This window comes from Podarcis bocagei (genome assembly GCF_964188305.1).
Source record: "Podarcis bocagei genome assembly, chromosome: 7".
In the NCBI taxonomy this organism is placed as follows: Eukaryota; Metazoa; Chordata; class Lepidosauria; order Squamata; family Lacertidae; genus Podarcis; species Podarcis bocagei.
In genome coordinates, this window is record NC_138132.1 from 32,409,628 (window position 1) to 32,424,687 (window position 15,060).

General features: G+C 44.9%; 1 protein-coding gene across 12 annotated transcripts in view; it reads left to right on the top strand.

Annotated features, from left to right (window-relative positions):
* Window positions 1-15,060, top strand: part of CSMD2 (CUB and Sushi multiple domains 2) — a 492,033-nt gene that overhangs the window by 358,026 nt on the left and 118,947 nt on the right. For all 12 annotated transcript variants that reach the window (XM_081199993.1, XM_081199989.1, XM_081199994.1 and 9 more), the window contains 5 exons: window positions 4,465-4,680; window positions 5,098-5,286; window positions 9,309-9,478; window positions 10,984-11,140; window positions 12,647-12,838. In XM_081199993.1, the coding sequence (XP_081056119.1) occupies window positions 4,465-4,680; window positions 5,098-5,286; window positions 9,309-9,478; window positions 10,984-11,140; window positions 12,647-12,838 (924 nt within the window). The remainder of the gene's footprint in view (window positions 1-4,464; window positions 4,681-5,097; window positions 5,287-9,308; window positions 9,479-10,983; window positions 11,141-12,646; window positions 12,839-15,060) is intronic.

Consider the following 15,060-nt stretch of genomic DNA (forward strand, 5'->3'; position numbering starts at 1 on the left):
TCATCCTCAAAACTGAGCTTTCAGCAGGAGTTGCAGCTCTCAGTTACTAGCTCATCTGCCTTTGATGAAAAGAGCCTCTTCATTTGCAAGGGCCCAGTTTCCTTTAATAGTCCTTGACTTTAATGGAGCAGAGGAGAATGTGGTTTCACTAAGACTTCAGAACTGGAGTCTTCTGTTAGTGGAGGACAACATAGCAAGCTGGTGGCACTGGCACAAGGGCTCCTCTTCCAGGTGTGCTTTTAGTTCGTTATGTATATCTGGGGCTGGCCACGATGACAGTTTCTAAGCTGAATGCGTCATTAATATCAGACAGGAAGAAGCCACATGATTAGCTGGGCCTAGGTGATTCAGACACTTGGCGCAGCCAAATGGAAACCCCACTTCACCGGAAAGCAGTTCTCCAAATTGATTGGCAAGGTGAATCAGTGGAAGCAGATAATTAAGTAGTATTACCCTAAAATAGGGGTCATGGCTCTCACTCAAGTGGCTTTTTTTAAGGATCAGAAAAATTAATACATTGATCTATTAGCAATTAATTCATGGAGCTTCCATTTTCATAGGTAGTATACCTTTGAATACCACGTAACATAAGAGAATTGACAAGGGCAGGCTATTGCTTTCATACCTCGTGAGCTTCCCAAAACCATCTGGCTGGCAACAGTTAAAATGATGGGTGAAATCGACCCTTGGCATCTTGATCCCCCCAAGTCAATTATAAGCATGAAGTTCTTGCAAGGGAGTGATGGGAGAATAGCATAGATGCATTCTTGTAGGGCTCGGACAGGACAATTATTCATCAAAGGTTCCTAGTCCTCATGGCTATATATTACCTCCAGAATGAGAGGCAATATGCCACTGAATACCACCTGTTGAGGGGCAAACAGCAGGACAGCTCTATGCCATTGGCTATACCTCATTGTTAATGAAGAGAGAGCTGAACCACAAGTTCTAGTTTGGATAGCATGCTAATATTGGCTTAGCACAGTGTGGTATGGGAGTAAAAAGAGAGAGAGAGACCAGGAAGGTGCAAAGTATTTGCAAGCTCCTCTCCCAGAGCCTACGTTTTCACACTGTCCTCGTAAGCCATAACTTTCTTTTGCAAGCTTCTGCTTTAGCACTGGTAGCCTCCACCCACAACTGCTGCTTCTCTCCCTTTCCCAATCGCAAGTCACATATTTTGTAGTGACTGAGGTACCATCATAACACTCCCTAGCCTATCAGATCCTGCTGCACAGTGTTGTCAGTGAGGGTAAATGTGGGCAATATGAGTAAGAGCAATGCTTCCTAGAGCAGTCATGCAAGTGATCCAAGCCAGTCAGATACAGAGTGAATATGAGGATGTCGCTGTACTGCATAACCAATCAGATATTTCTACATGGTATCATGGAGGGCACCGACAACAACTGACAATCTCAGTATGCAGATGGATAATTCTTAAGGAGCGTTGGGGCGGGGGAGATGTATTTGGCACAGTTGATCATTTTTTGTACCGACCGTGAGTGGCTTTGGCTCAGTCCAAGGTTTTACTCATGTTTTAGCACCGTAGAGATAAGACTTTCCCCCATGTTCGCCTCCCAGCTGTGATTCTCTGTGCTTTTAATCTCTTTTCTGTGTGGCCAAGAGAACTTATCTGCATTATGGACTAATGAGCTGTAAAATTACAGTTTAAAAATAAATCTATTTTTAAGACATTAAAATGCATCAGAAAGAAAGAAAGAAATCCCAGTATATTTGTAAGAGATTAGATAGCTCAGAATCCAGCTCGACCAATTTGTCTGGCAGGACCCAGGTTTGCTAAGAATAAAAAGCAAAGCTCAGTTCCAGCAAGGAATGTTGGGCCTATTTTTAATGCCAGTGGTCGCTCTCTGAACATGTGAAATATAAGTAAATAAAGAAGGGAATGCCTTGGGTCATGTGCAGAGTGCTTTTGTCTCCACCCTTCACCACAGTGTATGTTCAGAATGATGTACCTTACAGTATTGTTCAGTTGTTACTTCCCTGTATATCACTTAATGACAAGCTGCTAAATGTGTCAGCCAACTCCACAGCCCTGGTGTGTGACCAGAATGCCCTTTTCAGCATGCTTTGATCTGTGATGAACTGGTGTTTAAGGGAATAAGCTGCAAATCAGGACATCCCTAGTTCAAATGTTGATATGACCCTAAACTCACTCAGGGCCTTAGGCAAGCCGCAATCTCTCCCTGAGCCTCCCAACTACAGGATTGTTGTAAGAATGAGTGATATAATGTATGTAAACAGTTGTGAAACATTACTGATTACGTTTCTATCATGCATCTCAGTTGCCATGATGATGCACTAGCAACATCATAGAGCATTTCTTCCAGCAGCCTTTGAGCTCAGGGACCTCTCTCTATGGAGTTTCCCAAAGAGAAGCACACTGCCTGATCCACGGCAAATTTACCCAGAAAGAAGTCTCACTTAGTTTAATTCTAGAGATGTCAAGAGGATTTTTCTAGATCCAATACACTGAATGCAATTCCCACCCCCCAACGCCATTCGCAAAAGCGGATGCAAATTTGCATATGTTGTTTGCCGTGTGTGCATTTGTACCCTTTTTCACAGATGGCTGGAAGGCCCCAAAATATGTCAGCAACTACATGCAAATAACGTGTCTGACAGACTGAATCTCAGGAGGTGAAGCTTTCCCCCATAACTGTACCTCCATACTAAAAATAAAAAAAGGCTTCGTCTCTTGAATTTCTGCGTGACGCACAGCTATTAAAGGCACAAGGCCAGGCATGGCATTTGCCATATTCAAAGGTGGCAGGCGTATATGTCAAAAGAAATTTCAGATTTACAGCAACTAAGGTTCAGATGGCCGTGCTTGGATAAATTGAAGCATAAATTGTTAAAAAGCAAACAGTGTATCCTAAGAGCATTTGTAGTGGTTATTTATTTATAATGCGTAATTACAGTGATGTTATGAGCATGGGTCAAACAGCCACCCTTCCCTTTGCTTTGCTTTGCTTTTTTTCTCCTTTTTCTAGCAAAAAATAAAATAAAAAATCTGAGCCTTTGAAATGGGCATACTCACTTAGGCATTTATACCAGCAGCACCAATCCACCCCCCAAGGAGCCCCTTGTTTTTCCCAGGGGTGGGAAAGCAGTAAATCACTCCTCCCACATTGCTGCTATAATCTGCTTAATATCTCCCCAGCTGCCTCACCCCCCCCCCAAAAAAAACCCAACCCAATATGACATGAGACCAGATAAAAACACTGAACTATACTGCAGGGTTTTTTTTCTCTCAGCCCTCCACCAGCAACACTGCACAATTTTGCAGGGCTGATGCAACCAACGCTTTCTCAACCCCAGCTGCCTCTGCTTGCAACATGGAGGTCCTAATGGTGGGCTTTATTTGCATTAGAATGTTTTTTTAAACAAATGTTTGCACACTCAGAACAGAAGTAAAATTGAACCTCGGTTGGAAAGAGCATGTGTTCCTGTATGTGCTGCCACCTTTTGCTTTCTCTACCAGGGAAGATAAAAACACAGCTTCTGTCTGTGGAGTCCCTTCACAGGGAGCCAGACGACCTCTTTTCTAATGTCTACTTCTAAAGTCATAGAGTGACACATGCATCAAGGCAGACCAAAATATAGCCTTCAAAAAAGGAGTCAGGGAGTCTGAACTCTAAAGATGGGACTTCCTGGGTAAGGCCTAGAGACTTGCTTTTTTAAAAAAGACCTTTTTAGGAAAGAAGTGAGAATGAAATCTCAGAGTCGGAGCCATCTTCTGATTCTGGGCCCAGTGCAGTACCGCTTCTCCACTGTACCTCCTCTCAAGCCCCAAGGCTTTTACCTACATACAAATCCCACCCCCGACAAAGCACAGCTGCATCCGGGTTCAGGGCTCTGTGTGAGCTGTGATTCCACACATGAGTGTAGAAAAGGAGTGCAGGTTCCACATGATGTTATATAAAGTGCATAGTTCATGAGTATCTCACTATTATCGTTTGCTATTTGTTTAGAAGTCAAGTTTCTAATCCGTATGACTGAAAGCAAAAAGTGAGAAAGGCCCCTAAATAAGGAACAAACAGGATGAAATGTCCCCATTTATTTTTATTTTTATTTTTGTTATTTATTAACTTTATTGCAGGCGCTGCTCCAATCAAATCAGCAGCTCCAACCTGCAGATGCCTTAACTTCCTTTACGTATCCCCGATATCCCATTTAGGTTTCCAGTGTTTGAGGCCAACTCCTTGTCCTGTTCCATAATAAGAATAAAATATGCAAAACAGTAAAATAGAAAAGCAAACTTTCCTTAGACTGCCTTGGCTGTCGTCTTTTTGGAGTGAAAAGCTGGTTCTTTGAAAAACACTGAGTGCCATGGAACTCAGTGGCTCAGTCAATGGTGAATTCTAATGCTGCTGCTGCTGCTCAACCATGTTTCTCGATGCATATCTTTGAACTGGGGTGCCTCCCTGCATTTGTGTCACTCCACAGGTGTCTTCTTCACCTTCCACACCTTCCACTTGGAGAGTGGCCATGATTACCTGCTGATCACGGAGAATGGCAGCTTCAGCCAGCCACTGAAACAGCTCACTGGCTCCCACCTGCCTGCTCCTTTCAGTGCTGGCCTCTTCGGGAACTTCTCCGCTCAAATCCGCTTCATTTCAGACTTCTCCATTTCTTATGAGGGCTTCAACATCACCTTTTCAGGTATGCACTGTTTTTCCTTTAAAACAAGGGTAGCTAACCTACAGCATTTATCCACCTTCCTAAATATTTTGATGTGGCTGTCTGACACACGGCCTATTCTGCTTCCTCCTCAACTACACAATCCTTACAACTTTATTTTTTTTTTTTGTGTGTGTGTGTCCAAAATGCCTCCAGTCACCAAAAATCAGGCAACTAATCTTTCAAAGGAACATTTGTTGCCCCTGCAGCTCTGACGTGACATGAAGGAGTTAAGTTAAGAGCTCAGGAAGCAGGAAAGGCCTTGTGGGAATGGGCAATGTTGGATCCTTATGGAGAATAAAGCAATGTGCTCTACATGGGGCTGCCCTTGAATCGTGGGAGAAGAAAAACTCTTGGCTTGCTCAGTAATGCCATGCCTGCTTTTTGTCTGTCTGTCAGAATATGACCTAGAGCCTTGTGACGAGCCAGAAGTGCCGGTCTACAGCATCCGCAAGGGCCTTCAGTTTGGTGTGGGGGATGTCTTAACCTTCTCCTGCTTCCCTGGGTACCGGCTGGAGGGCGTCTCTCGCATTACCTGCCTGGGCGGTAGACGGCGTGTGTGGAGTTCGCCTCTGCCAAGGTGTGTTGGTAGGTGGTCACGTGCTTTAATTTTGCTTGGGCAATCTACCATGTCATAATGTTACACGGGCAAATAGCTAGTTCTCTGTGGGGTTGTGGGCTTTCTCAGTGCCAACAAGCAGGAAGCATTGGAGGGACAAGGTAGGGCAAGGCAAGTGAAAGACATATAGGAGGATCTGTCTTGCATTCTGTTGCACCACCCACGTGTGGAGTTTCTCTGACAACAGGGAGCTGGAACATGTGCAGAGGAAGGTGACCAAGATGATCAAGGGTCTGGAAACCAAGCTTTATGAGGAATGGGTAAGCTTAGCCTGGAAAAGAGGAGTCTGAGACGGGGTATGATAGCCATCTTCAAATAGCTAATGGGCTGTCACATGGAAGATGGAGCAAGCTTGTGTTCTCCTGCCCTGGAGGGTAGAATCCAAACCAATGGCTTCAAGTTACAAGAAAGGAGATTCCAACTAAACATTAGGAAGAACTTTCTGACAGCAAGAGCTGTCAGAAAGTGGAATGGACTCCCTTGGAAGGTGGTAGATTTTCCATCAAATGTTTTAAGCAGAGGTTATGCACATCTGTGATGTATGCTTTAGCTGAGATTCCTGCATTGGAAGGGGTTGGTCTAGATGACCCTCAGGACCCCTTCTACAATTCTATGTATCTATGGACAAGCAAAGACCTGGAGAAAGCTGGATCGTCACATGCAGTTAAAAACATTAGAACAGCTTTCCATCTGCACTGTCATTCCTCCTAAGCGTAGGCAAGTGAAATCAGGACTTGGAAAGCATAGGTAGCTCCAACCATGGTGGCAAAACTCAGCGAATTCTTGTGATCAAATCCTGACTTAATAATCCAGAACATGAACAAGTGGTGTGCACCTGGTCCAAGCCCCTTTCTGGAAGATTTGTTCCTTCCATCATGGAAGCAGGTGAACAAGCCAGAGCTTTATCGGAGCTGCCTGTTCTGTGCGAACCTAAAAACTATGGTTAATGGTCTTCAATAGAGCTCTTTTTTTCCAGATGAAGGGCTTCATTATCTAATAATCAATTCTCTGGGTGTCACAAACCTGTGGTGGGCAGGATCAGAAGCAAAAGATGGGTGAGACTAGTGGCTGAAATGAGTGTAGCAAAATATGTGGGCTACTTTCTACAGGAGGCTACAATCCAGCCACACAGTTCTTCTCCTTCCGCAGCTCTGGTGTTTTCCTGCTCATTAATTGAGGCCTATTCAATTGTTAGTTTGCTTGTCTGCAACAGACTCTGACTTCAGACACAATAGCCTCTGGATTCCCCTCCCTTCCATCCTTTTGCTCAGTACAGCTAAGTCTTTTCAAAATGCTAGTAGTTAGCTCTCAGTGGGAGGTTAGCCAGTTTTCCCACATTTTTTTTTTTGTTAACGATCAGCTAACAATGGATTTGTTCAAGGGGCTTCTTTGCCTGCACTTAAATAGGAAGGGGGGGAATCCACACTCCCCACCCCCCTCAGCGAATTGCAGCAGCAAAATTGCAGCCTGTAAAGGCATTAGACATTATTATAGCCAGCTCTGCTTCTACTCAAGTTTTGGCTCTTGTCTCCGCACCAGCCACCCCACATTCAATGGCAGCACCTGCCACTTTCAGCTCAGCTATGGCAGATCTTCCCAGTTGGCCAGCTTCTCCTGCATCTCAGAGCCAGATCAGGTAGGCCCATGAATTCCCCTCCTCCTGGAAGTACTCTAGTTACAGGTGATGTTACAATGGAAGGTCAGCAGGAGGCTCTGCTCTTGCTTTGGTTGAGGAGTGCTCACTACACAGGGAAAGGAGGACAACAGAATATCTCCCTGATGAAGGAGAGCAAGCAGTTCACCAGCTCAATATCTCACAGGGGAAATCTTCCTCAGCTGAATTTAGAGGAATTTCCTCATTCCCTGGAAACCTCTCTCAGAGCTAAGGTGTTCATGCAGCTCACTCTAGCATGAATCTGGTGTTTCAACCTCATTACTCAACTGTCCAAAAGCAGCCTCTACTTCAGAAGACAGCATTGTTAATTCCTGAATTTCCTCCAGATATACTGCACCTTCTCAAGGAGGCTCTATTAGTAGATCTAGCTAAGGAAGTATTTTTTCCCTCAACTACCTCTCAGTCTCCAGGTGTTCTTCACCAACAATCTCTGTTTGCTGCCCCCACTCCTCCACTTTTAGGAGGCAGCCTAGAGTGTGACCTTCATGCAGGGGTCCTGGTCCCACCTCAGGTGCTCTGTTTCCCCTGAAGACCTTGACTCATATCATCATCATCATGATGAGTGCAGTGATGAATCAATACCATGTCTACTAGGTATAAGTAGAGCAATTAGGAGACTGAGACCCCTGTAGACATGCCAAAACATTTACTGTGAGCACTGGAAAATATGTGTGAATGTATCTGTGGACTGTTCAGGACCTGGAGGTTTTCTTTTGCTGAAGATCCATTTTCCTGAATTAAATATGCTGAAGTGCTCCCTCGGTAATTTTGCCACTCTCAATAATCAGGAGCCTAATGAGTTCCATAAAGACACATGTGCTAATTGCACTTCTTAAAAGGTTGTGTTACACCAGATGCTAGCAATCCCTGGGTTGGCTGTAACATTGGGTGACTGTAGGAGACTTGCACAGGGCAGCACATTGAAACAGGCAATGAAATGCTTTGCCTGCAGCAAGTGACAGATGTGGATCTCTGTTCCCACTTTGGTATATGCCTTCCACAACCTGGTGCTCTCAAAGCATTTTGGACTACAGTTCCCATCAGCACAACTCTTCCTGAGGCCCTGGAACATCAATGCCAATCAGAGGTAATAATTCTGAGTCGCATAGTCTGACCTGGAAGAAGGAGGTGTCTTCCTATGCTGTCAATGGTGAAACTGTGGGGAACTCTCAGGACCACTGTCTTCCTGTTGCCTTCCCTGGTCACCTTGGCTGTTTGCAAGGGAATATTGAGGTTGGCTTTGCTTTTACTGGAGTTGGGGGATATGACTGGTTGGATATTTCAGTCAAGGTGAGGTTGTTTCCAGTCCCTCTGCTGGGCAGCAGACTGATCTGCTATAACTCTGAGTGCTATAACTTTGAGTCCTGAGTTCCTCAATGTGTGTGTCATGGCCAGAAGGAGTTAAATGGTGTTATGGGAACTTCCCTGTAGAAGCCAGTTCTGAAACATGCAAATGCTGTGTGCATCAGTCTCCTTTCTGTGTTCCGAACCTCCTCGTGTTAAATGAGGTCTGCAGGTCTAGTTACAGGTAGGTAGCCATGTTGGTCTGCCGTAGTCGATACAAAATAATAATAATAAAAATCCTTCCAGTAGAACCTTAGAGACCAACTAAGTTTGGTTTTGGTATGAGCTTTCGTGTGCATGCACACTTCTTCAGATACAAGTGTGCATGCACACAAAAGCTCATACCAAAAACAAACTTAGTTGGTCTCTAAGGTGCTACTGGAAGGGGAAAAAATATTTTGTTTTGAGGTCTGCAGGGTTGGGTTTTTTGTTCTTGTTTTTTACTCACACTTGCCTGAGCTCAAATGGAAACCTTCTCATGAGCAAATACTGTGCTTTATCAGTATCCCTTGCATAGATAGTTCTGCCTCTGTTCAAGTAAACACAAGAACCCGCTGCAGATCTCCCCCACTCAGTGGGAACGTTCGGCACAGGGTTCGCATGTGCACTTCTTCCACTAGGTTTTCATTCTCAGGGAAGTGCCTGAACGTGCCCTTGCTTACTTTAAAATGTGGTAAGCTGGTCCTCTTGGGAATGGAGGAAACACCATCCCTGCTTACCCTGCTGTGGGTGGGATCCTGAACTACTTCTCCAAAGTCTTGCCCCGATGGCACTGCTTTCTTTTCTGTGGTTCATGGGAGTTTTAGCATGTGCTTGTGTTGGATCTAGAATTCTGTGTATGTGTGTAGATAGGAGAATTTGTGCAGATCCCAACCCAGATAGGGAACATATCAAAGGTGTGTGTGCTCACGCTTTATACTAGTGGCCTGTTCCGGAAATATTAAAACCCAACCACTCTGCATCTCTCTGTAGCTGAATGCGGCTCCTCTGTAACTGGCACTCAAGGCGTCCTGCTGTCCCCAAACTACCCTCTGAACTACAACAACAACCACGAATGTATCTACTCCATCCAGACACAGCCAGGGAAAGGAATTCAACTCAGAGCCAGGACTTTCAGCCTGGAGGCCCGGGATGTCTTGAAGGTAATGGCTCATTATTTGGTGGGCAGATGAAAGGCTTACAATGAGGAAAAACCACTCATCTCCAAATGGATTAATCCTGAGCAGAATTTGCAACCCTGCCAAGGAGAAACCAGCTGTCAGAGTACAATTGCTTCCCAAATGTTGACAGCCTAGATTTTCTCAAACTTTAGTCAGAGAAAACATCTTCAAAATGGTGGTTGATGTTTCAATGAAAAGTTTTTGGGAAAGCATATCTGCCTCTTTGAGGGGACGGGATGATGTTGGTGACTAGGCTTTGGGTTTCTGTCTTTCCCCCCAAAGTGCTTATTTCATTTCATTTCATATTGTTTTATAAAGTGCTTAGTACTAAGGGCTCATCTTTACCTCCATTCGCCCTGCCTCTTTCATCTGGGAAAGGGAGTTTTCTTCGTATTGCCATTTGTTCTAGTTTAATGCCAAAGAGCTAAATCCTCTTCAGTACACTGATTCACAATATACAATACTTTCCTTGGATTTGGGGTGAGGAGTGGGACAGGGATGGCTTATTACGAGGTGGTTTACCACACAGGGAAATACAGAACACCTTTAACACGACCTGAGGTCCCGGGCATTCTTTTTCCTTAATTTCCACCTTACATGTCCATCTTTCTCTTCCCCTCTCATTCTCTTCCTGTCTTCTTTCTCCTCTTCTGCCTCTCCCTTTCTGCTTCTTAACAGACCAAGCAAAACCCTCCAACAGAAAAATAATGTATCCACCAGGGGAGTTCCAGTGAACACTATCTAATACACTTCTGGGCCATTCACTGCAGCTTTTCATTGATTTATCAGCTTGATTGATTGGATGAAACTTTTTATTTGACTGAAAAGCTGCCTCCCTCCCAGTTAATCAGGCAATACCCTTTTTATGCAAACATTTTATACATGCATTTAATTGTGCTGTTTTAGTACTGACATGTTTGCTGATCTGGAAGGGCAGAATATGAATTTAATAAATAATAATATAAGCAGCAGCAGCTTCTCATTTCACCCATATCCCAGAAATAATGTCCCTTTTAATATTGTGATTCCTGTGAGATATATTTATTTCCTCAATCATATGCAAATTTATGCTAATTTAACAAATAATCTGATTAGTCCATTAGAATGCCATTAATTTGGTGATGAGGGGTATCATTTCCACCCCCCATGGTGACAACCAATTTCCCACAAAAAGAGTGGGGCATTGTGGGAACTCTGCACTAGACACAGCTTAGCAGAACTTTAAAAACCTCTGGGAAATCTCACTTCTCTTCTAGCAACCCCTGAAAACCACCAAAAATATCTCCCATTTCACAATTAATGGGACTAAGAAATTGGGGAGGGGCATTCAGTGTAATGCCATCAGTGTTTATAGGTAAGAAAAGCAGAAAATGAGCAGAATTATTATCCAGAAGGAGACATTGGGTCAAGACAATGCAAAGGTTGGGGGTGGACAGAATTGTGGGGAGGAGCCCATCCTCAGTTGCAGTTCTTTCCCCCTTTTCCAGATCTATGATGGCAACAATAACTCTGCCCGCCTCCTGGGCACCTTCAGCCGGACAGAGATGTTGGGCCTCAGTGTCAACAGCACCTCCAGCTCCATGTGGCTCGAATTCATCTCAGATGGCAACAGCACAAGTCAAGGATTCGAACTGCAGTTTTCTAGTAAGTCCCTAGACAACCTTGCTGTGACACAAGGCATAAAAGCTGGGTCATCATCATGTGGGACTCCTACGTTTCTTGCAGAGGCAGGAAACTGTTTCCAGCCAGTGGACCACATGTCTTGTTCCCTAAACACTGTAGGACATTTTGACAGGTATGGGAGGCTGCCCACTAGGTACATTCAACTAGCAGCCTGATGTTCCAGCCTCTGAACACAGCCCCTAGTTCCCATGAAGTCCCCCCCCCCCGTGTTATTTTGTAGTGCTTTCTCTCAATATGTGATCCCAAGCACATCTTGGGATCTTTTAACACCTGGAATAGCAACAAAGCTTCTGGCCATAGTTCTTCCCCTTGCCGGCCTCGGCTTCAGCCTTGCTTGAGTTAGCTAACAAATAGGAATGGGGCTCTTCCCCCTGGGGAGAAGCTGGTTAATACACTCTGGTTATTTTGCCTGTATCCTGACTTAAGCACAGGACAACTTATTAGGCAGAGCTAACATGGTTGAGGCTGCTGATCAGTGAAGCAGCATTGCACTTGGAGCTGAGAAATGTGTGGTTTAGTGGGCAATGCAGCCTGTGCTTTAGGAGCAGATTTTCTTCTCTCTCGAAAGCAGCTGTGAGGAACCAGAAGGCTGCATTTGAGAGCTTGTACGTCACATTCAGCTCAAGGGCTGCCAGTTGCCCATCACTATTTTGGGGTCTTCAGCAAATAGCAAGGCTGCGTGATGTGGTGGATCACCAATGCTTTATTTTCTAAAATAGGAGATGGTTACACAGAAATTGGCCCTGGAAGTCCTGTCACCTACTCCAGATCTATTGCTGTTGCAATATTTATGTACTCAGCTGCAAACTCTTCTTTATTATTACTTGCCTGTTACTGCTCTGCTTTCCTTTGGATCACATCAGTGAAACTGAGAGAAGAGTCTTGTTGTCTGGGCAGCCCAGGACTTCCATACACACTGCCCAGGAATGTTCCCTGGGGAGGTTGGTTTGGTGCTGCTAAGACAGTGGTTGGACTTCACTCACAAAGGTGCCCTCCATTGTCCCTTGAGACAGACGAATGCCGACTATACTTATTCCTTTTGCTTGTTAGTTATCATTACCATATGCCTTCAGAGGTTCAATCCTGGCAAGGTTATGGTGCTGAGATCCTGGGAACACTCAGATTATTGATTTATTATTAATTGAATTTACACCTAACGCTTTCTCCCAAAGGAGCCCACCAAATCCCTGGGTAAACAGGAATGTTGTCAAATTCCTTTTAAAATTAAATAATGATGGAGAGAGATGCTCTTTACTATGGAGAACATTCTGCAAATGTGGAACCACTACTGAAAAGGCCCTGTCACGGGTCAGTGGCAATTGGGCAGGCCCGGGTGATAGTTCCACCAACAAAGCCTCATCTGCCAGTGGAAGTTGCAGTTGTGAGCAGGTTCTGCTGATGCAGTGGCATGGATTGGGCCAGGCAAGGTCTCCAAAATAACAAGTTTCTTCTCTCTTCTGCTTTGAGGTTTTGAGCTGATCAAGTGTGAGGACCCTGGCATCCCGCAGTTTGGCTACAAAGTCCACGACGAGGGGCACTTTGCAGGCAGCTCGGTCTCTTTCAACTGCGACCCCGGCTACACGCTGCGAGGGAGCCGGGTGCTGGCTTGCTTGACTGGGGAGCGGCGAGCCTGGGATCAGCCACTCCCCATCTGCGTAGGTATGACTCCTCCCTTTGGTGTGACCATCCACTCACTTGGGTCACTTTTAGCATGACTGCTGTGGGGCCATTGTCTGAGGAGCTGGATGATTTTGACAGTGGTGGCTGGTGCCATTTGGGGCTTCTGCAGTGGAAGGCAAGGAGCCCAGACAGTAGGTGGAGGAAGAGCTAATGACAAGTGGAGCCAATTAATTTTAGCTTTGTCTCTGTTCTCCCTACTGAGTTCTGCAAGGTCTTCACCTGGGACTAAGGAGCAGGGGGGAGTTGATCAGTAGAGCCATCTCCTGTATTGGTTGTAAGTAGGAAGGCAGGCAGATAAGGAACGTCTGTATGGCAACACCCCTTTATGAACCAGTCTCCACTGAATTCAGAACAAGGGTAGCCAGTGATGTTTTAGACTACAGCTCTCAGAATCCCTGACCATTGGAGTTGTACTTCAAAACATCTCGAGGACACCAAGCTGATCTGCCCCTCATTTAGAACAACGACTTGCCCACTTCAAAACAGTTCTACAGATGACCTGTCCTGAGTGTCAGGGTCTCTGGGGTTCACATGTTTTTGCTTGGCTATCAGAGTAGGGCCTCCTGATAGAACCTTCTTCAGATTAGTCTGCTGAACTCGTGGAGCTTGAACTGCAGAGCAACATTTCCAAGTCTGGATTTGAGTGCCGCTCTGACGCTCAGTCTGAAATCAGCTCTGAATGAGCCAAGTGCAATAGGAGCTGAGCACCAGCTCTAATAGTGGGAACCAATCAATGGAAGGGCTGTTCCAGAAGATTTACTCACTTGTGCTTCATCCAGTTCAGTTTTAAATGCTGGCAGTAGTTTTAATTGCTGCTGTTTCCATTCCAGGTTTCACACCAGCCATTTTCCAATAACCTTCAGGTTAACTAGCCAATCAATAGGAGCGGGGCTGTTTGTCTCCTTGAGTATACAATGAGGATATAAATCAAGCCCTCCACTTGTTGCAATATCTTGTTTTAATAGTTTGGCTACATCTGTCCACATAAGAAAATCTGTCCTTTTAGTTTTCAGCCACACAGGAGAGGAATTAGTGTCCGTTCATTTGTGTACATGTTGATTAGCAGTATGATAATCATTGCTGAATTTGAATGAAATTTACTTCTTCATCTGTTTAGAGGACACTAACTTGTTCGTTGGACATATCTTCAGGGCTGGGGGTTGTTTCTTCATAGAATCATAGAACTGCAGCTTTGGAAGGAACCACGAGGGTCATCTAGTCCAACCCCCTTTGGAAGGTTTCCATAACACCTACATTGAAAGACCTACATTGGCTCCCAGTACGTTTCCGAGCACAATTCAAAGTGCTGGTGCTGACCTTTAAAGCCCTAAACGGCCTCGGTCCAGTATACCTGAAGGAGCGTCTCCACCTCCATCGTTCTACCCGGACACTGAGGTCCAGCACCGAGGGCCTTCTGGTGGTTCCCTCACTGCGAGAAGCCAAGTTACAGGGAACCAGGCAGAGGGCCTTCTCGGTAGTGGCGCCCTCCCTGTGGAACGCCCTCCCACCAGATGTCAAAGAGAACAACAACTACCAGACTTTTAGAAGACATCTGAAGGCAGCCCTGTTTAGGGAAGCTTTTAATGTTTGATGTATCATAGTATTTTAATATTCTTTTGGAAGCCGCCCAGAGTGGCTGGGGAAACCCAGCCAGATGGGCGGGGTATAAATAATAAATTATTATTATTATTATTATTATTATTATTATTATTATTATTATTATTATTATTATTATGAGCCACAGAGGGCCGCTTTTTGCATAAACTTTCTCAAGTGATTTTTTGTATTGGTGAGTGGATTAAAAATTGAACAAAAGTGCAGCTTCAGTCTCCATCCACCATGGTATCTGGTATGCAAGCGGTGGTAGCACTCTGTAGTGAACATCTTCACAGCCTCAGCTGGCTCAGTCCTTCCTCCCCTTGGGACAAGTGCTGCAATCACCTTGTGCTTCAGATTTGTCTAACTGGTTCAATGGAAGACAAAGATAATTCATAGTTTAAAAAAACACCCAGATAAATAAATAAGGGTTACATAGAAATCTGCCTTCTGCCATCAGACCACTGCCCTGTCTAGTTCAGTACTGTGGACAATGACTAGCAGTAGCTGATAAGGGTTTCAAGCAGAATCTGTCCTAGTACTAATTGGGGACACTCAGGACTGAATATCTGAACTTTTAGATGCAAAGCATGTGCTCTTCCACT